General features: G+C 29.9%; 1 protein-coding gene across 2 annotated transcripts in view; it reads left to right on the top strand.

Moving 5' to 3' along the window:
* The window catches only part of LOC123293980, a 361,747-nt gene extending 341,262 nt beyond the window's left edge, over positions 1 to 20,485 (top strand). Inside the window, exons 3-8 of one of the 2 annotated variants that reach the window (XM_044875006.1) lie at positions 15,140 to 15,235; positions 15,353 to 15,961; positions 16,281 to 18,046; positions 19,021 to 19,183; positions 19,530 to 19,698; positions 20,266 to 20,485. In XM_044875006.1, coding sequence (XP_044730941.1) covers positions 15,140 to 15,235; positions 15,353 to 15,961; positions 16,281 to 18,046; positions 19,021 to 19,183; positions 19,530 to 19,698; positions 20,266 to 20,461 — 2,999 coding nt within the window. In that variant the 3' untranslated portion in view covers positions 20,462 to 20,485. Of the gene's footprint in view, positions 1 to 15,139; positions 15,962 to 16,280; positions 18,047 to 19,020; positions 19,184 to 19,529; positions 19,699 to 20,265 lie in introns of both variants that reach the window. The other variant, XM_044875005.1, reaches the window with a different exon arrangement.
* The last annotated feature ends 3,634 nt before the right edge of the window (positions 20,486 to 24,119 follow it).

Raw genomic sequence — 24,119 nt, forward strand, 5'->3', positions numbered from 1 at the left:
TTCCTAGGATGAACGGTAGGTATCCCCGACGCCTCCTAGAGTTTTCGAGAAATTCGTCATATAATCAGTCGAAACTCGTTACTCGGAGGTTTTTGGGGTCGATGAACACGAATTTTTCGGCAGAATTTATCTCAGAGGTACCTAGTGCAAAAGGTAAACGATTCCCCGTCGTCTCCTGGAGTTTTCGGGAAATTCGTTTTACAAGTAATTCAAACTCGTTACACGGGGGTTTTTGGGATCGCTGAACTTGAATATTGCGACAGAACCGTACTCCGACATACCTGACGAACAGAATGAATGGTATTCTCCTTGTTTCCGTTAATTAATGTTATTATTACGTGATTTTTATCTCAACTTATACATGCTTCTTAATTATGAATCTACATATTATAAGAAAGGTGCACATTCAAACAAAACATCTGAATAACGTGTTTGGACTGATTATATGACGAATTCTCGAAAACTCCAGAAGGTGACGGTGATACCGTTCATTCTGGGCACCAGGTACCTTTGAGACCAATTCTGTCACGATATTCGTGTTCAGCGACTTCAAAAACCCCCGTGTAACAAGCAATTACGTGGCCATAGACATAGAAATGTCGTGCATTCTCGTTCTAGCTTCCAAATGAAGTTTAACTTCAAAAAGTCTCAGTCGTACAGGGATACGATTTAGCGCTTTTTTATTCTATTCGCAATTAAGCCACACAGCTAAATTTAATGACTACATTATCTGTCTTTCGACCACGATTATTTACGTTTTTAAGAAACAATAAATTATAATTATACGACCCAAATTGAATTAAATAAATTATAAAAGTCTGCATATATTTAGCTTAATTACTTTAAACAACTAATAATTGAGACAAGAACAATTAAAAATATTTAACATTATATTGACATTGAAAATAGGTTAAGTCATATAAATAATTAAGTAGATTATTATAATTTACGAGCACAAAAATGATCATAAAAATAATATTTTGATGTGATGTGTCTCATCTGGCATCATTATTGGGGTATCTAAATGTTGAATGTTGAATGTATGGGAAACAAACTTTAATAACTATTTTATTACATAAACATTAAATAATAGAGAAGTCAAACATCTCTATAATTTGTGTTTATGTGTTTATTGGAGTGTAACCCCCTGGTAGTACTATTTATTTATTTTTTTTTTTTTTGAAATTTAATGCATTTCTGTATTGTAGGTATTTAGGATAAGTACATATTTGTGTATGGATTTTATAAAAAATATTTCTGATAAATGAAATTCGAAAATTTTTTGTGTAAACGATGGAAAAAAACATATGCGAATTAAATAACTCGAAGTGTATTGTTTTCTTTAGATTTCGAATATCTTAAATTAAAACAAGTGAAAAAAAACTATTGACTAAGTTAATTGTTGAAATACCATGTATAGACAGTGTTGATTACTCTGTCACATTACACATACAAACATGTCACACATACATAACTGATATTCCCATATAATATATACTATACAATTTGCGCCTAATTTGCTCCCTCACGGGTTAACAGTGATGTTTAGGAGAAAATGTTTCTTACATTTAAACTTTTTTTTTATCTCTAACGGTTAACAAGATGGGCCCTACGGATGGACCTATGTTGCTCATTTACGAACTCGACCTCACTTTTTACGTCCTGAGTACGCTGTAAAAATTGATATCTTTTTTCGTTTTTGAGTTATCGTGTTGACATACGGACGAACGGACGTACAACCGAAAATGGGCTAATTAGGTGATTTTATGAACATCTATACCAAAATTTCTACATTTTTTTGAACTGTCTTCACACTATTCGCCCTTTTACTGTAGGTACTTATTTCTTTTTACGTTTATTTTCGTCCATTTAAATATTAAAAAAATTACTTGATTGAAGTAAACACGCGCTTTTGCTTGGCTGTTAATATTCTTATAACATGTAAATATTTCTTAAGTTAACGATTTCAATACTTAATTCAAGAAAATAAGTATTTGACCGCCTAAAAAAAGTACAGCAAAAAATTTTTTCATGCAACTATATTTTGCCATTTTAAAAAATTATTGTATTATGAAATTTTATTATTGTAAGCAAGAAATTTTACGAATTTTACTTCACGCTTTTAAAAGTACGAAAAAATTCACCATCATCCTCTATATTTGCTATTTAGAATGTTTTCTTATTAGTTCACATTTATTAGTTGTCATGCCTCTTTTGTTTGATAATTTGACAGGAAACAGTTGCTTTGTGTGTAGAATGGATCTGTGAATTGGGCTCGAAAATTGTGCGATCTAACCCATTAGATTTTTGTTTTGCCGATATTTAAAGTCACTTGTCTACGCCCATAACACAAAGATAGTTGAACACTGTAATAAAACATTCGGCGAGTTATTGGCGTTATTAGAAATTGTCTTTCAATAAAGCCAGTTTCATGATATTAAAAATATTTTCTTTGTTTTATTTTAATTTATAGTTATGAACGTCTTTGTTCTGAAAAAAACACCTTTTACATAGAAAATACCTTGATACAAGTTTTATCTTAAAGTGTTTATTGATTTATGTCAGATTTACGAAATATGTACTGTTGAGTATGACAAGTATTATGTATCAAAATAATATAAAGAAGTGAAAAGAAACTGAATAAAATGTCACGTACACAACACGAATGACCTCAAAATAAAAAATAAAAAAGTACTAATATTATTTAAAAATGTTTTTTTTTTTTTTTTTTTTTTTTTTATTCATTTGTTTAATATACGCCCAAGAGTATAAACCATTAAATAATGATAAAAAGACTTAGCTTACCGATTTTTTAAAATTAATTATTATTGAAATTTGTTATTAATTATGTAGCTAAGTTAACTCAAAATTTTTTTTTTCCCAAAATCCTAGAGACCATACGCTTGTATCGATTTTGATGATTCAGACGTCAATCAAAGTGTCTTAACCTTGCAAATGCTACTGGAGATTTGGCAGTAATGAAAATACAATACGGCGACACACCACACGCCATATTGATTTATGTCAACTATGTCAAGTGGAGTATCATTAAATAGCTATTAAATAGACAAATCGATTAACGTAATAATCATTAAATCGGTTCACGCGTTTGGTCTCAAAGGATCAAACATACATGCATACATAAGCTGAAATGAAAGTCGCTCGGCAAACTATGGTAAGTGGGGTATCGTTGAATAAGTATTCGAAATTCCTAACTAAAAAGAGTAAAATAAAACAAATTATTTAAATAATCAAAAAACCCGACTGAGTTAAATATAAACTGAAAACAAGTCCAGCAGTTTACATAGCGACTTTAACAGTTGGGACCCATAAAATTGACACTGGATCGAATGTTCCCAATAATGGGTACCGACTGTTAAAGTCGCTATGTAAACTGCTGGACTTTTACTTTAACTGAGTCAGGTTTTATTAAATAATTTCTTTTTATTTAACCATATGCTCAGCAACTTTTTATTGTTTCAGTCATTTTTTCTCATTTCCAAATATTACATAGGTTATATTACAAATTGGTAAATTCTATTATTGGTTTATAATAATTGTAAATAACAATTTTTGGTACCATTTTTCAGCGAAGATGATTTCAACATATTGAAATGGTAATCAGAAAAAATTAACCCGGAAAAAATCAACCAAAAATTGTGTAGACCCGGAGTATTGTTGTAATTACGAGTTGAGTTGAGTTTGTCGTGTATAGAAGAGCTGGTTGGGTTCAGAAGTTTTTAACCCTTGTGTCAAATGGGACACTATTACAGAAATTTTTTTCAGTCTATTTTTTCCGTTATATTTTTTTCTAAATTCCATAAAAATACGTAAGAAATACTTTGGTGCACTCTTCAACCTCCTTAATCAGTAACGAAAAGCGTGTTTGCGCATATACTTATTCGAAACAATAGGCTTTTTGACTAAATTTTCACTTCAGGGGAAAAATTCTCTATGCATGAGCAAAAAAATTTTGTCGGGTCGTCAACTACCGTATTGGCTTTCGTAAACCTTACAATATTCGTTATATGTGATCGAATTACTTTGTTTCAAATATATATATTTGAATTCTAAAATACTGGTAATTATATATTTACGTTTACTTTTGGTAAAAGTTAATATTAAGGATGTATGAGCATGACAACAATGTTTGATTTAAAGGCTCAATATTTTTTTATAGGTAGAGTGTAGCCTTTTACTCAAAGAATATGTGGTTAAAATTTCAGCATAGATATCCATGCAAATTTTTAAGAAAAAAATCATTGAAAATCGATATAAAATATATTGGCTCTTATGGAGGAATTTCAAAAAACGACATATTTTGAAAGTTTTTAATAATTTGCACTTGAAATGAATAATAAAAACAAATTAAAAAAAACCTTTTAATAGAAAGTAAATATATAAGCAATGGCATAGAAAAAACAAACCAAGTGTCTCCGTCCATATAAGGGATGTAAGAGCAGGGTAGATTTAGTGTTGAAATTATTTTTATCTAATTTTCAACTTTGATGATGATTTTTGTTATAACTGCATGAATGTAGAGGAAAAATAAGAATAAAATTTTTCGATATGTGCCTTGGTTTTCGAAATATCGAAAGCTGAATAATTAAACAAAGTTTTTCATTTTCGATATTTTGAAAATTAGGCCAGATATCGAAAACTTATATTCTCACTTTTCGTCTTATATCGTCAAGTTATTATATAATTTATCAACAAAATTGAACATATACAGTAGAATCTCGATAACTTAAACCTCGGTAACATAAAAACCTCTGTTACTTCAAAAAATACTATGTTCCCTTCCCACCAGAGCCCAAAACCTCTATAACTTAAAAGACGCAACCTCTATAACTTAAATAAATAATCTCTGTATAGGCCCTCAGTAACTACATAGAAACATGTACATACCTCTATATTAACTAGGGTACATAGAAACATGTACATACCTCTATATTAACCTTTACCTAACATAGACCCTTGATAACTTAAAACCTCTATAACTTAAAATATTTTGTGTTTCCCTTGGACTTTAACTTATCGAGATTCTACTGTATTTTTTTTATCTGTGCCCCCACTACCGTGCTCATATCCTAAATATTCCCTATTCGCTCCGAGCGTGAATTTCGTTTCCATGACAACGATACACTACTTTAATTATAGAATTAATGGATGCATATATAATTGTGTGGATTGCATTGAAAACTTACATTTAAAATTTAATATTCTTGTTTCACAAATTTAAATAAATAATTACGATAATTAACATTTGAAAAATAATATTTGTACAATTTGATTTCTTATTTTCACAATTTTTAATGCATTAAGTTTAATTAATTAGTGTTTTTCAATCATTTTAATTTGACAGTTTCTATATCATTAACATGTAAATAATTGCAAATTAGTCATAACAGCCCACTTTATCTCCAAAATTTTTCACTTAAAGCGCTGGCATCGATTTTATTATCCCTACCATGACTACGCACACAACGATATGTCAAAAGCAATATAAAGGTTATTAGGTATACATTTTGTTTATAAATTGAATTAAGATTTAGTTAAAAGTTAAAGTACCTATGTTTAGATAAATAGCATGCAAATGAAAAGAAATAACTAAAGTGAACAATCTAACATGTCTTAATATTGTATTAAAGAAAAGCAACAAAGCGTTTTGTGTTATTTTAATTACCTACAATAAATGCCTCAATTAGCCTGCATAATCGACTACATCAAATAGAAAAGGAAATTTCTAACAAATTTGTTTGGATATTTGTATTTTTGTCTATTTAGCCAATACAAAGAAATATACAATTTTGATCGTAGTAGGTTTTTATACCATGTATATGAAATATACCAAGGTATACTGAGTTTAGTCCCAAAGTTTGTAACGCTTAAAAATATTGATACTATGAACAAAATTTTGGTATAGGTGTTCATAAAATCACTTAATTAGTCCATTTTCGGTTGTCTGTCGTCTCTGTCCGCCTGTCATCACGATTACTCAAAAACGAAAAGAGGCATCAAGCTCAAATTTTTATAGCGTGCTTAGGACGTAAAAAGTGAGATCAAGTTCGTAAATGAGCAACACAGGTCATTTGGGTCTTGGGTCTGTAGGACCCATCTTGTAAACAGTTAGAGATAGAACAAAAGTTTAAATATAAAAAATGTTCCTTATAACAAAATAAACAACTTTGTTTGAAGCATTTTTTCGTAAACATCACTGTTTTACTTGTGAGAGCGCAAATTATGAGCAAATTGTATTCTGTATATTAATTGGGAATATCAGCTATATGTGTGTGATATGTATGTATGTGTAATGTGATAAGAGTAATCAACAATGTCTATACATGGTATTTCAACAATTAATTCAATCGATTGTTTGTTTTCACTTGTTTTTATTTTGACTTTATTCAATCGTTGAATGGATCATCCTATGTAATAAATATTGTGTTTGTATCATTAATATGTTTCTTCGTATAATAATATAACTGTTGAGGTATTAATATTCACGCATCACAAAAATCATTTAGCCGTTGGCAATCTAAAATTTACTACGTATTAAAATATAAACCTTTGTATGTTATCATAATAAATCATTTTGGTTAAAAAATAAGTAATTAAATTCCATATAGATATTTAGAATTTATACCTACGGAATATTTATTGTGTAAGTTAAACTTTCAATTTGAGTGATTACGCATATTTATGGCGCACAGAATAATTGCCCTTACTTAAGAAAAATTATCCGACTGAAATGTTTTTCATAATGGCCAAAGTTAAACGTTTGAATATGTTCACTTTGAACGTTGAATTAATTAATCATTTGGAATTTCAAAAAATGTTTCGATAGTTCCAAAACTTTCTAGTCATGTTTTCCTAAATGATTTAAATTTATAGCTTGAATATTTATTTTCAAGTATTTCTCGGAAATTCATAAAGATTTTCAAATATTCCAAAACATCTTAAATCCCAAACTCTGGAAAATATTAAAGGCATTTTCACCACCCATCAAAGTGTTAAAAATAGATTTTCTCAACACTCTCCCATACAGCCGAAAATTATCCTCTTGGAAGAAACCGGAATCGTTACTTCGTGCTCGTTACCTAATAAGTAAATATATTTGCTATAAACAGGTGTGTCTTTTGAGTCTATACATCTAAATATCTCGTTTATCTAGTTAACCAATCAAAAAAAAAACTTAATCAAAAGTTGCAGAAGTTGTCATCATTTTGGACCTAGTTCTTTTGGTTTCTTTAATAGCCAATTTAGATCCTAAACGGTAAGAGATGGAATGAAACTTTAAATTAGAAATTTGATATTCATAAAAAAAGACTAACAAATTTTGTTCGAAACATTTTTGCGAAAAACGTTAGCTTTTGGAGGAAATGTGACTTTAAAATTTTACCATTATTTCATTTAATCGAAAGAAAACACGTTGACTTCGGAAAAATGCTTTAGCCATAAGTTGTTAGTTTTTTATGAGGATGAACTTTCTAATTTAAAGAGTTATTCTATCTCTTACCTTTTAAGATATCAATTGGTTAATAAAAAGCCCGAAGAACTAGGTTCAATCTAGAAACCAGATATTTAGATGTATATATTAAATTTGCCCACTCTGTATATAAACGAATAACTGACTGACAGACTGACCAGAAACTTAATACCCATGAACTTGTGAACAAAAGGCAAGATAAATGAGTGCAATGAATCGGGTGGGAATCCGCACTATAAACTATAAATTTCATTCTCTTCCCAATGCTTCCACCACTATTAAAAAAAAAAAAAATTGACGACTCACTCTCATTCATGCACGTAAACTTTATTCAAGCTTATTCTCAATGGGAGATCAAAAGCTGAAGTTCATCATAATTATCAAAATTTCCTAACTAGGGTATGAATTTTGCATGAATATCTGATGAATTTAACAACAGTAGACATGTGATCGTAAATAGAAATTTATTTCGATTAGTTATAGTTTTTAACGTATAATAACCTAGTTATTTCAATTTTTTAATGTTTTTAGATTTACAATTCGTAATCATTGAATATCGTTGTATAAAAGAAAAAAATCGTGATGTTCTGTTTAATGTTATGACTTTCTTTTTTTTTTTATGAAAGGTATAACATTTAACTAACACAACACATTAGTTTTAGAGTTTGTAGTTGTTTACAAGCAAATACTAAACGATACCCTTCATGTTAAATATAGTTTTTGTTATTATTTATCACTACTTTCATTTCATTTGAATGATTTTATTTTACAAGAATATGGGCTAGATAGTGTTGCCGCGAGACGAGTCGAAACGAAAATGCCATGTCTCTCATATTTTTATACTCGTTATATAAGAAATATATATCAAAGTATAGTAATTTTAGTCTCAAGTTTGTAACGCTTAAAAATATTGATGATACGAACAAAATGTTGGTATAGGTTTTTGCATAAAATTACTTAATTAGTCAATTTTCGTTTATCCGTTCGACTGTAAGTATACGATAGCTCGAAAACAAAAACAGATATCAAGCTAGAATTTATAGCGTACTCGTAGCGTAAAAAATTAGTTTGAGTTCGTAAATTAGCAACAACTCAAGACCCAATTAACCTGGGTCTTGGGTCCAATCTTGTAAACCGTTAAAGATAGAACAAAAGTTTAATTGTAAAAAATGTCCTTTATAAAAAAAATTAACAACTTTTATTTGAAATATTTTTTTGTAAAAGTCACTGTTTACCCGCGAGAGCGCAAATTAAAACAAAACTTTGTTGCCAAAACTATAAAACAGTTGAAAAATTACAGGTATCTTTAACTAGTGGTCTTGTGAAAGTTTCTCGAAAAACGATAAAAATATTATCTAAAATACCAAAACATATTTTTAAATCACGTTTCCTCCGAGAGTTAATTTTTTCTCGAAAAAATGTTTTAAACAAAACTTATTAGTTTTTTGTTTTTACGAGAATCAACTTTCTAATTAAAGTGTTATTCTATCTTATTAATTCTTTCTTAAAGTGATATTCTATATTATTCTATCTCTAACCGTATAGAATCTAAATTGGCTATTAAAGCAACTCGAAGAACTAGATCCAATCTGATGTCAGAACATGATGTTCCCCATCAAACTCTACAATTTTTGTTGACCTAAATTGCTAATGTTAAAGTTGATCTAAGTTATTTTTTAATTGGTTAACTGCAAAACGAGCTAATAGCCATTATAAATTAAAATGGCCCACCCTGTACATAGTAGATTTTATTGTGAGAAAATTTAAGAGATATGGTCATTTTATAATTTTTTGAATATACAATAAAAACAAGTGAAAACAAACAAGTGACTGAGTTAATTGTTGAAATACCATGCATAGTCAGCGTTGATTTCTTTATCCCATAACACATACATACATGTGACACATACATAACTGATATTCAAGTAAAGTACATACCATAAAATTTTCGACTAATGGGCGTCCTAACGGGTAAACAGTGATGTTTACGAAAAAATGTTTCAAACAAAACTTGTTTAATTTTTGATAAGGAACATTTTTAAACTTTTGTTCTATCTCTTAGGGTTTACAAGATGGGTCCTACGGACCCAAGACCCAATTGACCTATGAAGCTTATTTACGAACTTGACCTCACTTTTTACGTCCTGTGTACGCTGTAAAAATTTCAACTCGATATCTTTTTTCGTTTTTGAGTTATCGTGTCCACAGACGGACGGACAACCGGAAATGGACTAATTAGGTGATTTTATGAACACCAAAATTTTTTTCCTAGCATCATTATTTTTAAGCGTTACAAACTTGGGACTAAACTTAATATACTATGTATATTTCATATATACATGGTATAATTAGTTTTAGAGCAAAAACAAACGAAAAGTAAATATTTGCTATCGTTATCTAATTCTGATAGAGTAACTATATATCGAAAGACCTTAAATTAGTGCAAATTTTGACCTTTGAATAGCTATTCAAATAAAATTATGGTAGGACTATATTCAAGGAATAACGTAAAAATATAATGATCTTAAGAAATTAATTTTATAATTGAAAATAGAGAAAGAAATTTTGTTTTTGGTATATAATGATTTTCTCTGAATTAATATTACTACTTTGAATTAGCGGTGGTTTAGTGTGTAAAGTAGTGTAAATAATAGCTAAATATTGTGTTCAATTTATATCTCTAACGTATTTTATGGTACGTAGGAGCTTAAATAGAACTACAAGGATAAAAGGATACATAAATGATAATAAACATCGTTTGAACGTTAAAAGGAACCTTTATTATAATATATATTCGAATCATTATTCTCAACTATCCTTTCCACAGATGTTAATCACAATAATAAGGTAGAAGCTTCACACTTTGACTTATATACAGTGTACGATATTTAATATTTATTTACTTCTTTTGTTGAAAATTTTTTTGTAGATGCGACATTAAATCGAATGCCAACATTAAATCGGATTTAATCAGTGTAAGATAGATATTTCTGTGTAAACGGATTTCATGTTGATGAAAACCAGCCAAGACTGACCACCAATGGGAAAGCTTTCAATTGTAACTCTCAATTGTATATGGAAAGTAGAAATTTAGGGAACTGCGAAAATAATCGGTCTGATTAAGTACACGAATTATTAAAGTAAATTATACAAAAATTTAAATAATTTTAATGCAAAACATATATTTCAAACACATTTTTCAGTACTCGAAATTTTCCATTAACACAAAATATAAACTAGGCTAATAGTTTTGACTCTCGATCAGATTTTATAGAGTTAAATGGCGGTGATATGATTTCAATATAAAATTTAACTATTCAGCACTTCTACTCAATTATTCAGTACGCGAAGCTATCATCAATACTTAGTATAAAACAAAGTCGCTCCTCGCTGTCTGCACCTGTCATGTCCCTATGTATGCTTAGATCTTTAAAACTACGTAACGGATTTTGATGCGGATTCAAGAGGAAGGTTTTATGTATAATACATGCATAATATAGTAGAGTAAGAGGTTTAAATAGAGGTAGGAAAGGATGTGCTTCAAAAATTTAAAAAGTTGTGCTTCGATTAAGCTTAAATATTGACAAGATATACAATCAGCTTCAAGGATTGTTTTTTTTTATTTGTAGCCTTTAGAGAGAGAAAGGTGGGGGGGGGGGCTTTTAACAGGACACTGTCGATTGAATTATCACCTTCATAACATGGAGATCTCTAATGATCTCACTTGTAAAGCCTGTATGGAAGATGACGAAACCTTCATACATATTATTTGCATGTATTATGGGGAGTTAGATTAAGAATTTTCGGGTCCGAAACCTTGGATCCATCTATCCTGGGAGAGAGCCCGGCGGAAAAGCTGTGGGCTTTCTGCATGGCGTCTGGAATCGACGAAATCCTTTAGCTTCATCGGATATAGCGCCTCCTACCCGAAGACGTCTCGTCTTCGGGTAAGTCGTTCCCAATAAGGGCGCAGAGGACTCTTGGTCTAGGTGCTAGGGACCCACTTGTGGTACGTCTCTTTTGTTTTGCTATTATTATTAACCTTGGGGGTGGAAAGATAGAGCGAAAAAATGTGGATGAATAATCGAATATTTTCAAATATACCCAAGTGAGGTATCAAATAAGAGAGCATGACGTGTGCATTACAAAACTTTAACCCCTACGCAAGGGTATATGGGGGAGGGATAAAAGTGGAGATGTTTCCCAGCCAAGCGGGTAGTTCACAGCTAGTAATATATAAAACAAAATCGTACAATTTTTTTATTCAAGATTTGTGGGAGAGTATTATAAGTTAAATATATTTTTATAAGACTTTGTTGAGTATGAGAATATTTGGTAACTTGCATGACTATAATACCTATAAAATAAATAATGATGGGAATTTAAAAAACAAACGTTTAAGTCTATTATTTACCTTTAAATTATTTAAGTCAATTATTATTATATCTCTGATGGTAATTATTGATATGAAAACTTCAAATAACGAACATGTGTTATTTGATCATGTACTGTCAGAGCTATGGCTTAGTCAAAGCTACTTTTGGCTAAAGAAATCGATCAAACTTGATTTATGTAAAATGACATCCTTAAAATTTCATATTTTGTGGAATTTATGGAATGTTCATATTGCTTTATTTCTATAAAAATAAAATTTTATAGCTGATAATGAATAATAACTTAATCTTAAATTTTGCAAAATATCCACCTGAAAAAATAATGAGAGATGTCGTAGGACACCCGGAGGAACTATATTCGTTTCTAACTTTGGTACACTATAAATGTAGCCCTTACTGTTTTTATTTACGAGATATTTTTCTGAAAATTTAAGGTATAAATTTTAGAAATCAAATACTTGTTAGAGTCTTTAAAGAATTTAATTTTGCAGCTACTATTAGTTTTTTCTGCATGAATTAGTTGTAGTATTAGTTTAAAAAAGACATACTTCTGATTTAGTAGTCAACCCAATATGTACATTACGTTTGGTTTTATCAGAATATTTATCATGACATAACATACAAATTTCATTGTACTTACTTTAAACTATCTGTGTTAGCTTTAACTTCCACAACACAATTATTTTAAACGATAAAACATAAAATTTTGATAAAAAATACAAATTGACAGTTTTAGTTTCCTAGGTAACCTGCATGTCGGTTGTTTGTGCCGTTTTGCTTGTTGCACTTGTTTTGATTTTACCTCCTCACCAACAAACAAATCAGAAAAATAACGTGCGATAAGGAATATAGTTCCAATAAAAATTTTTTTTTCATTACTTAATTATAAGTTGATCGAATTGGGTGTTAAACCTATCAAATTTTATGTGCAGAATGGAGAAAACAGAGTCTTTATTCTACACATAAAATTTTATAGATTTTACATACTAGCTGTCTAAATTTCACAAAAAGTAACGTATCCTCTAAACACTAGTCGAACGTAATTTGTCAGACAAAAAAGGCTTTTACAGATAAAGGGCCTAGACTATAACATAATTATACATTATTACTTACTTTATTTGTGTAATATTTTAAACAATATAAATAATATCTGTTGAATTTACCGTCGAACGTTAAAAACATATTTATTTTTTATTTATGAACCAATAAAAAAATCAACACTAGAAATACTTTTTGATTTATTTTGTACTAGTATCGCTCGCGTTTTTGCCCTTAACTAACTGGCGAAGATTATTAAAAAGCAAATAAAATAATATGAAACAAACAGGGTGGAGGAGATACAATTTATGGACATCTGTTCCATACTTCTTCTAACCAAGGTAACCAAACATACTTCTTCCAAAAACAATTAATTAGTTTAGAAACATATTAACTATTGCTTAAGTTTTTAAGTTTTTGAGATATCGAAAGAAATTACTTCAACATATCGATCTTCATTAAAGATTTTGGGCTCTATTTCAGAAACTATACCTACTTCAACTGTCGAATAGTTATTGTATTTTTTGGGTCAAAATGATTTGAAAAGAGGAAACTTTGTTTACCCAAATCGGAAATAAAGCTTAGTAGGTATATGATTGGATAATTTTGACGCATAAATGCGTCTATCTCAAATGGACTTTATTTTTATGTTTATTGGGACCTTCTTACCATAAATAATCCACAGACAAGAAAAATTTGGTTACTTTCGTAAACAATAGTAAATGATCTTTATCCAAATCGTATCCGAAAAAATTGTCATTCTACAAACTATATCCGATGGTATTGTGTACTTAGTTTTTGAAGAGTTTAATTTCCCCGATTAGCCCACGGTGTGTCTGCGCTTGTTCTTGGGTGTCCTACTTTAATTTACAACATTTTACCGATATTTTACCAGTAATAATTCTGTTTATGTACGGAAAACTCGAAACGTTTGACATTTACCATAAATTGTATATTACGTTAAATTAGGAAGCATTAGGACAGAATGGCAAGAACGTATATCTAGGCAACTAATGAGCCGTTGTTATAATTGTTGATAAACATTAAGGAAATGTATTTTATTTAATTATAATTTATGCGTATTTATTTCTTTATTCGTGGTAATCTTAAATGGTTAGTGTTAAAATAAAATAAAAAAATATATGTATAACTGTGTTATAATGTTTTTATACATAAACTAAACCCTAAAACCAGGTCATCTTGCAAACTAACGGAAGATTAATTATACACTACAATCTCTATAATCCGAACTCATTGTAAACTAAACGATGTGTAGGCGCGGTGTTAATAAATTAATTGCTCACCAAAACAAGCGCAAATTTTGATAATGGTTGTAAAAAATTATTTTTACAATCCCCTCTATAGAACTTGATGTTGATGGTTAATAAACCGCTTGTAAATTTTAATTTTTAGAGCTTATTATAGAGAAAAAAGTATAATTTGTAATAGTTCAGTCAATCTGTCAAAAAATGGAACAAAAAAAACCCTCGTGATGAAAGTTGGTGAGCCGTTAGAAAATGATGTAAGAAAGCTTACTTGGGCATGGCCACCTGCTACCTGTGTGGGTTTTTGAAAAAACTCAAAAAAATTTTGAAACGACTCACCAACTTTCATCACGAGGGTTTTTTTTGTTCCATTTTCATTTATTTTTCGACAGATTGACTATACTATAAATAAAGAATCGAATTTACTTTAGGATTAATAAAATGCTGATGAAAAATAATTTTAAATTCTAAAAAAAGGCTGTGACTTGCTTGCTGTTGCTCCAACGACGAAAAACAATTTTTTTTCTATGATGAAATGCGCTTAACATGCAGGACCCACAGTTATAATCAAATATATCGAAAACCTCATAATAAATTCCGCTAATGCATTGTTTAGGAAATTTTAGATGTTTAATATTGATTCTAAATGTTTCATATTCTTTTATTTTTTCAAAAAGCTTTTTTTTCTCGGAACGATTTTTCAAAAGCTATTTTTCTCGGGTTCACATTTTCCTACTAAGTTTTTATTTTTTCAATTTACTTATTTTATAAAAATATATTAATCTTAAAGTGATACTTTTTTCTGTCACTAAGTGAACCTACAGATTTCCCGGATCCCAATAGGATAATAAGTCATTTAAATATTGAAAAACTGTATAATATGTACTTGCATAATATTTCTATTCAAATAAATATACATTAATTAAAAATGTTTTTTTTTTGTTTATTTGCAGGATATTATCAACCAGCTGGTCCATTGATCAGTACACATCACCCACATTCGCATGTGGCTCCACAACCTGGGCCAGTTTTAGGGCCAATATCAAGTGGTAAAATATCAGCACCATTACCATCATTAGACACCACCCCCTCATCGCCATTATCACAACAACCTCCAGCCCCCTCATCTGCTGGCGAATCATCTGATAATGATGTTATTATTACAGCCAGTCAATCGACCAGCAGTGGCGGAGGAGATACACCACATAATCCACAACCTCCAACGGCGGCTGCATTTCGTTATACGTCGTATTCAGCTCCCGCAGGTGCTCCCCCACCTGGATACTCCTATGGTTTCCCACCGACACAATATTATACATCAGCCCAGTACGGACCAAGTGCACATCAACCACATTTCCATCATCAAGATTTATGTTACACGTCATCAGCGCCATATCCACCTTACATCCATTCTAAAGCATACCCTGCACCTTCTGGACCTTATCATAGACGTTATATATCGGCGCCTCCACCACAATATTATCCTCAAGAAGTATACAGTTCTTCGCAAGGAGCACAACAATCTACACAGGTAGTCACAGCTGTGTCTACGACGGGATCGGCAGGACCGGGTGGGACGTTCCAACCACCACCTACGGGTCCTCCGCCACCTCCAACATTAGTGGAGACATACCAGCCACCTCCGACCGGTCCGGTTTCCATAGTTGAGCCGTATCCAGGTCCACCGCCACATTACTTCGGTTACAGTACATCAGTTGGACCACCGCCAGGTTGTTATAGTCATTCACCACCTACTAGAAGTTTAGCATTTATAGGTAAGAATTTGCATAGTAAAATGAGCCTGACCATATATTTTATTCATTGCAAATAAGAAAATAAAAGACTTATAAAAATTTTCTTTTCGAATGTCTACTTTTAAAAGAAGTAACATTACGATCAATAATACAATAGTCGTTCTTGCCAAAGAAGTAAAAAACTCGTAAAGAGTCGAAGTTAGAATCGAAGTAGAGAAAATAATTTCATGAAAACATTTTTTTTTTTTTAGTTTAACATAAAAGTTAGTTTAACATTATTTGGACAGGCTTGTTTTAAAAAAACTACGTTCAAAAATAATAAAAAATGTTTTGTTTTTAGATGCATCATATCAAAGTTGTCCATGTCCAATGCAATCGTGTCCAAAAAACGTCCATACTGGACCTCTTACTGGTGATGGTAAGAGGTCTAATATGACCGTCATCGCCAAAGAATCAACAGGGATGCCCTTACCACCGGTGGCATTAGCCCTTCCATTAGAACCCGCAAGTGTTGTGGGGCCACCAAGTCCGGCTCGCGGTTCAGCCGGCATGCCTCCACCACCTTCGCCAGCCGGTGCTACATATCAACCAGTATCAACACCTAAACAAGAAGATACAAATAACAATTGTCCAACACCTGAAAACAAACCAACAGTTACGAATAAAACTCGAAGAAAAGCCCGTGTAGGAAAAGATATGGTTCGAAATACAATAGCCAGTAATTTTACTTACCGACAAACTGAAAATACTATGTTACTTATGTGTCATAGTACCGACAGTACTGTTAAAAGAGAAGCTTTAAGTCCTGAAAATGAGGTTATTATTATAGAAAAAGATAGTAATGAAAACAGGCTCACACCAATTGTAGAAGATGATGTACCATTCACGAAAGGATGCATAAAACCACAAACAGCAATTGTATTACCTGAAAAAGTTGAAAATATTTGTACGGCAAGAGTAAAACCTCTTGAAGAAGACGATTGTTCTAAACATTCACCTGATACTACCACTATTGAAGAAGATACTTCACAACCTAAAATTGACGACGCAGAATCCAAACTAGAAGACAGATTGCCAGTTCCTATCGAAAGTAATGACACCCTAGAGGATACTAATGGAGTCACTTCTAATTCTAATTCAAATTCGAATTGTGAACAAGAGACGACGTCGACGACGACAATTAAAGAAGAAACAATTGACAATAATTGTCGTAGTAAATCACCTACTGGTACAAAAAGAAAATTAAATGATGATGAAGAAAATGAAAATGATGAAACAATTCAAGTACAAAAGAAACAAAAAAGTAGTTATAAAGATTTAATAAACAAAAATCCTGGAACCATACAAATAATAAATGGTAAAAAGAAATTGGTGTGTCAAGTATCACCAAATAGGAATTTACAAAAAACAAAAATTATAGCGCGTAAACCACGACGAACCTCATCACCAAAAATTATGAAAGTAGGAGTGAAACGGAAAAAATCACAAGACGATATTGCGAAAAAGAAATGCAAAACAATTAAATCCTTAACAACGGCCAGTATGGATAAATCGAATGATATTAAAAATGTCAGTGATGAAAATTTAATTCTCAAAGAGAAAAATACAATAATATGTGCAAAATCTGTTGCTGAATCAAAGACAGCAAAGAAAACAGCGCCGGCGCTTCTTGATAGTTTATTATTAAATAACAATAACAATAACAATAACAATAGTAGTAGTATAGATCAAACAATTGATAGTGTAATAAGTAGTATATGCGCAGAAGAAACAATATTACCTACAAGCATATCAGATGAAAAATGTATAGACGAAAAGAAAAATACAATTGTCGAAAATGATAAAATTAGTGAGGATATTGTTCCTGAAAAATTACCTACTGCAACCACAAATAAACATACGGGACGAATAGTCACAAGAAGAAAATCAAAATTAACTAAAGCTAAATCAAGAAACAACACCAAAAAGAATGTAAAAGTTATCAAACCTGTAGAAGTTGTGCCAATGCCAATTATGAAAGTTCCTAGAAGATCAAGTTTAACACCAAGATGGTCGAATGGATGGTCATGGGAAGGTGAACCATATCAAGCCAGAGTATTTTTGAATGTGAGTAATTCGACTTTTACAATCTATGCTAGATAAACTTTTACAATTTATAACTAAATAAATTATATTAAATTATTCGGGATACATTCGAAAATTTTTCAATGATCTAAATTTCTCTTCTATGAATTGTTTCGTACAATCGGTATATCAATCAATATGCTATCATAGAATATTAAGTTCTTCGCGATATCAGTAAAATACTCGTCCATATATCAAAATTTGCTAAATACAAATTACTTTTTTAATTGTGCATTACATATTACGTGGTACTTATAACTTTTGTCACCGTGAGAGTTACGAGCGCAAAATTATACCACTTGTGTAACGTATATTGCATAAAAAGAAAGTCAAGTCTTTATCACGTATCTAAAGTGCTTGGCTGCATAATCTTAAACCTTCAAAGTGGTTGTCGTTGATATCACAATCATAACTCTTGTGATAAGAGAAAATCTCACGTTATTGCGCAAGAACCAAGAGCGAAATTTCAAACTTTGTGTGTTGTTATTAGGTTTACGCGTCACTTATAAAATATATTATGATAATAATTAGTAATTATCAAATTTTATGTATCTGTCATCTTTCATTGAAAACACAGTGTATCTGAATATCTATATATAATTTTTAATATAACGATTGAAAACTACGGAAACAGCCGGAGTATAACGAAGCCATCCGAATTGCAGTTTCTTTTAACCGACTTTACTGAAGTGATGAGTAAAATTCTAACATCTGTAAATAAATATTCTTTTTATTCTGTAAAGAATAAAATTTTGTGAAGGTAAAAAAGTGGTCATTCCATTTGAAATTTAGATTAATTATATATGAAAATATAAAATTGATGGTGTGTCTAAAATTTGATACTGGCTGGTATACCCGCACGTACATTAAAGATATTATAAAATGAATCAGCTCAACTTTTCTATTCGAATGTTAATAAATTGTTTGTAAAATTAACTCAAATATTTAATTTACAGAGTGACGACACAGTTGTAACAAGAACATGTTATCCTGCAATGCGACACATTGAAGGTGATGTAATTTACCCTAGAGATTGTGTTTTACTAAAGTCAGGACAACGGAAAATTGATTTACCTTTTGTGGCAAAGGTTGCTGCTCTTTGGGAAAATCCAGAGGATGGTAAGTTTATCATTTCCAATAGACCTTCTTTTTATTTTAAAAAGTAATTATCTTTTGTTTCGGACAATTTGTTAAAAAACTAATTTGATAAAATGAATAGCAAATATCTTGTATATTTGTCCAACTTATAACTGTTTGTCCGAAACAATAATGAATCGTAATTGAAATGAAAAGGTCTATTGATTATTTCACAAAATTGTTATTTGTGCTAAATAAAACCGATCCGTTGTCAAAGGTGAAAACAATTATTACTTAGTAATAAATATTTTCACGAAGCAAAGTCAAACTCGATTCTGTGCGGAGTAAAAACTAATGGAATTAATTATTTATTTAAATTTTTTTATAGGAGAAATGATGATGTCTCTATTTTGGTTTTATCGACCTGAACATACAGAACAAGGACGACTTCCTACAGACCATCCAGATGAAGTATTTGCATCAAGACATAAGGATACCAATAGTGTAGCGTGTATAGAAGACAAATGTTATGTCCTTACTTTTTTTGAATATTGTCGGTAAGAAATATTATTCTTAATTCACAAAATATTTTACCAATTTATTAATGTAACACAAAATAAGAAATGATCAACTTAAAAAAGGTGCGCTAGAATTCAGAAAGATGTTTTGTATATTAAATATCAGCTTTGGGGGTCAAAAAGAAGTTAAATCGTCCCAAATTTAATGAAAATACTAATTAATTGATGATAAAACTTACTGCATTATATGCATGAAAGTAAACTGTTATTCACGGACCACTTTGGCAAACTTTTATACACAAACGTTAAAATGCAACTAAATAGTACTCGCTGTTCCTCATTTATCCTTCCGGACTTAAGTGATGATCATCACTTCGATGAACCAGATTAGGAATATTCCAAGAAAACAGTGAACATCATCTTGATTTTTCAGTAACTTAAGCATAATTTTTTCGGTCCTTTTTAAACGATTTGTACTACTCGTAACTCTTTGCTAAATTATTTCGTTCTTCTAATATGTTTTGATTTAACCAACTGCTGAATCGCGTGATTTTTAAATTAAAAATTATTGAATTTTGTTAATAATAAACAATTTTTATTTCGCAGATATTATAAAAGCGTTAGATTATTAGAAGATGATTCTGACGACCCTGAACAAATTGTGCCTATGCCAGAATGTGGAACGTACCCACGGAATAATCGACAACCTCCCAAAAATCAAACCACATCACCTGACCTAGTCTTCTTCTGCAGCCGAGTTTATGACTTCCGACAGAAAAGAGTAGTAAAAAATCCAAATTAATCAAAAAACAAACAAACAAAAAGAAAACGTAGCATATTATTAAACTAAATAATATTTTAATGTTATAAAAAAAAAAGAAGTAAAGAGACAAAAAGTGAATAATATTTTTATACTAATAATTATTCTCTTTTGAGAAATTATTAATTTTATTTTACAATTTTAAGAATGAATGTGTTATTTATCTCATTTGTTTTATTATAAAGGGTTTACAAGTGATATATACATATTATATATAATATATATTTACATAGAAATTAATATAATTAATTAATTAATTAAGAAAGTAATATAAATAATAAGAAAACAATATATATCAAGTCAGATTTTACATTATCTACATTTTATTATTTATTTCTAATTTTATTCTTATATTTTACAATATCTGATCTTTTTTCACATAAAGGTCCTTTACACTTTGCGGCACTAAACCTGATACTCGGGGATTCAAGTATCTTGTATTATCGCAGATCGCCATGAAGTTGTAATGGCATCGTGCACAAGCAAACAAAAAGCTAAAACATAGAATTGTTCTGAGAGCCCTAATAAAGGCGAAATTTCAATTATTTGACCAAAATGTAATATAAGTTTTTGCCTTTTGGTCGTTTACTGATTTTAGTAGATTGATGAAAATCTTAGACGGCTGAGCAAACGGTATTTCTAAAAATTGTATATTATGTTGCCGTACATGAAAAGTTTATTCAAAATTCTAATCGATGGTTCAAAAACTTATTAAATAATATACTTGGGAGACACTTATTGCGGTTTCGAGCTAATTTTCACAATCATTATCTTTTTAAAAGAGCATCCTGTCTCAGGCTGCCCGTTTTGAAAAGTAGTCTAATTTACATTAGTATTATCAAGCGTGTGCCAAGAGATTTTTTAATAATAAAACTCATAAACTTAAATAAAGTAAATCAGGACTTACTGATTTCACGTTTTAAACGTCAATCTTTCCTATTTATCATAGTTTTACGTTCCCAAAAGAACCATCGGTTATTATTTTGAAATCCCATTTAGAAAAAAGAATGATTCAATAGGTCAGTTCTTACATTTCAGTTTTTAGTTGCCAAATTAAAGTAGCTGAGTATTCATGTATCGCCCTGTGTAAAATACTTAAAAATATTGATTGTACTAAATGCGTCAAATAAGATCAAAACGGATGGTTCAAAATGCTTAATACCGAATGCCTAAATCCCCCGCATCAGCTAGGGGCGCGGGGAAAATAGATCAAAAGAGACAAATTTATAATAATTCTGTTCTATTGCATTCTTTTTGTCGATAAAATAAAGTTGTAAAAACATTTTGAGTAATAGTGATAAATGATAATTTGAATATTTCTAATACGCCTAATGGGGAAGTATAAAAACTGCGTCGACGTGAACGTATCAATAGACAATTACTCAACAAAAATTAATTTTTTCGTTATTTTTTTATCTTGCATTTTTAACAAAATCAAAACTTGAAAGAGCATAAAAAGCAATTTCGCCGATTATATATAAAGACAATAAAAAATAGAAAATTCCCAAAAGTATTTTATGCGGTTATTATTAATTATTATTTTATGTATTCAGTATAAAAAAATCAGTATTTTTTCAAATAATATTTTTTGTATACTTATAGACTTATATCAAATATAAACTGATGAAAAACGATAAATATGTAAAACTCAACATGTCTGTATGATCTCATTTGTCGTTAACTCCTACCGTTTAGTAACATTTATAAACATAACAGAACATTGACATGTCGACTTACATAATAATCTATATTTTATATAAGTCTATGTACCTATTCTTTATCAGGATATAGAACCTAATTAATCACTGTCTTTGCTTTAATTAATAAGAGTACTTTCTTCCATTTTTGAGACCTGTTGTTTCTAGACCTTGCCTTCAGTTAAATTTTTAACATTATATAAAAATTGAATTTAAGCTAAACTAAAATTGTAATAAAATTACAGTTTCATTTCATTTTTAAATCAAATATTTCTTTGATGATATTCATGATCACTATTTTGTATTGTAAAGAAAGGTATTTATAGGATAAATTATCTTTCATACCATAAATACAAGAATTAAACGGCAAATATAATTCTAAATTGATCATGTTGCGAGTTGATTTTAAAAATGGTTAAAGTTATTTTCAAAATTTGTTATATGATGGAAGTTATAAATTTCTTTTGAATTTCAAATATTTTGAACTCTTACGTAGATAATGTAGCATCTTTCTATGTAAATTTAATTGATATGCAGTACATTTTCGTAAATAATTTTATTATTTTTACTAAACACCCTTTTCTTGGAAAATATCACCCATCCAAAATTGATTAACTTACGACGAATCTCGAAACAGGATTATTGATTAAAACGCATACACTACATAATTTAAATTGTTGGATTTATTGCAAACAATAATTGCAGCTTAATTTGATAATTTTCACTCACGTTTAGCAAAACACTTTTTTCGAATTAAGTCCGTAAATGATTTAAAGATTAATCACTTTACCTTAAATTTATAATAAACTTTTCGGAAACTTGCAAAATAGAGAATTTGATCCATAGTAAATTAACAGCTACGTCTTCGTCTCACTCTAAATCAAAAACGATAATGGAATTCGCTTTGGGCATTTAAATTGTAAATAAATGTATTTTTATTTGCGATTTAACTAACTTTAACCGAACGCCTTTAAGATTTTTATATATTTGGATGAAACGAAGGCTAGAAATATTTTTGAAGGAATGAAAACAATTTGATATGTGTAATAATTAATATAAGTAGTAATCAATAACTCTTTTTCTTATCAGAGGTTGGTCTTAAAACGATAAATTAATTTAAATTATTAACATTTTAAAAACCCAAAACGTTATGAAAAATGTAGGTGCTACTATATTAATTACCAAATTTTATTCAGAAATAATAATATATAATTAACTCCTTTAGCGTTTAATTTTTTTTAAGAACCGTTCAGAAATTTTTATTGTTTAAAGAATTAATAAAAAGCTGTTTAAAAATAAAATAAGAACATCAGCCGCATGATTTGAATGTGTGCTACAAAACGAATTTGTGAGAAATCTGAGGACGATTTCGGCTCATCTTTACCACTAAAGGAGTTAATGGTCGAAATAAATGTAAAATTAACTAGTATACACATAGACAATATTAACATAATTTATTTACGAAAAAGTACTTCCTGATTTAGATAGAAATTAACAAAAACTGTAATAAAAGTTTGTTTTAGATAGAATTGCATTTACTTAAAAAAAAGAAAAACATGAAAACAACAAATTATCACAAATTTAGATCGATTTTTTCTACAAATTACATTTTTAAGAAAAATAGTAATTATAATAATATAATCTCCATGTAATTGAAAATTGAGCCATTTCATGTTTAATGGCAGCCAAATAAAATATTTCAATTGCAGTGATGTTTTATAAGAATAAAAACATTTTACGTATACATTTTAAAAAACAGTGTGACATGGGATAAAAGTATCTAATTTTCACGTCTTTTTTTGGGGTTCGAACACTTTGCTGCATGGGTAAGCATGGGTTTAGGTTCTTTACATTCAAATATGATAGCTACGCTCGAATTTACCGATTTAAAAAAATTATTAGACGAGAACATAACTATTTTAACCCAGAAACAAAACAAAATA

The sequence above is a fragment of the Chrysoperla carnea genome, chromosome 2 (assembly GCF_905475395.1).
Source record: "Chrysoperla carnea chromosome 2, inChrCarn1.1, whole genome shotgun sequence".
NCBI lineage: Eukaryota > Metazoa > Arthropoda > Insecta > Neuroptera > Chrysopidae > Chrysoperla > Chrysoperla carnea.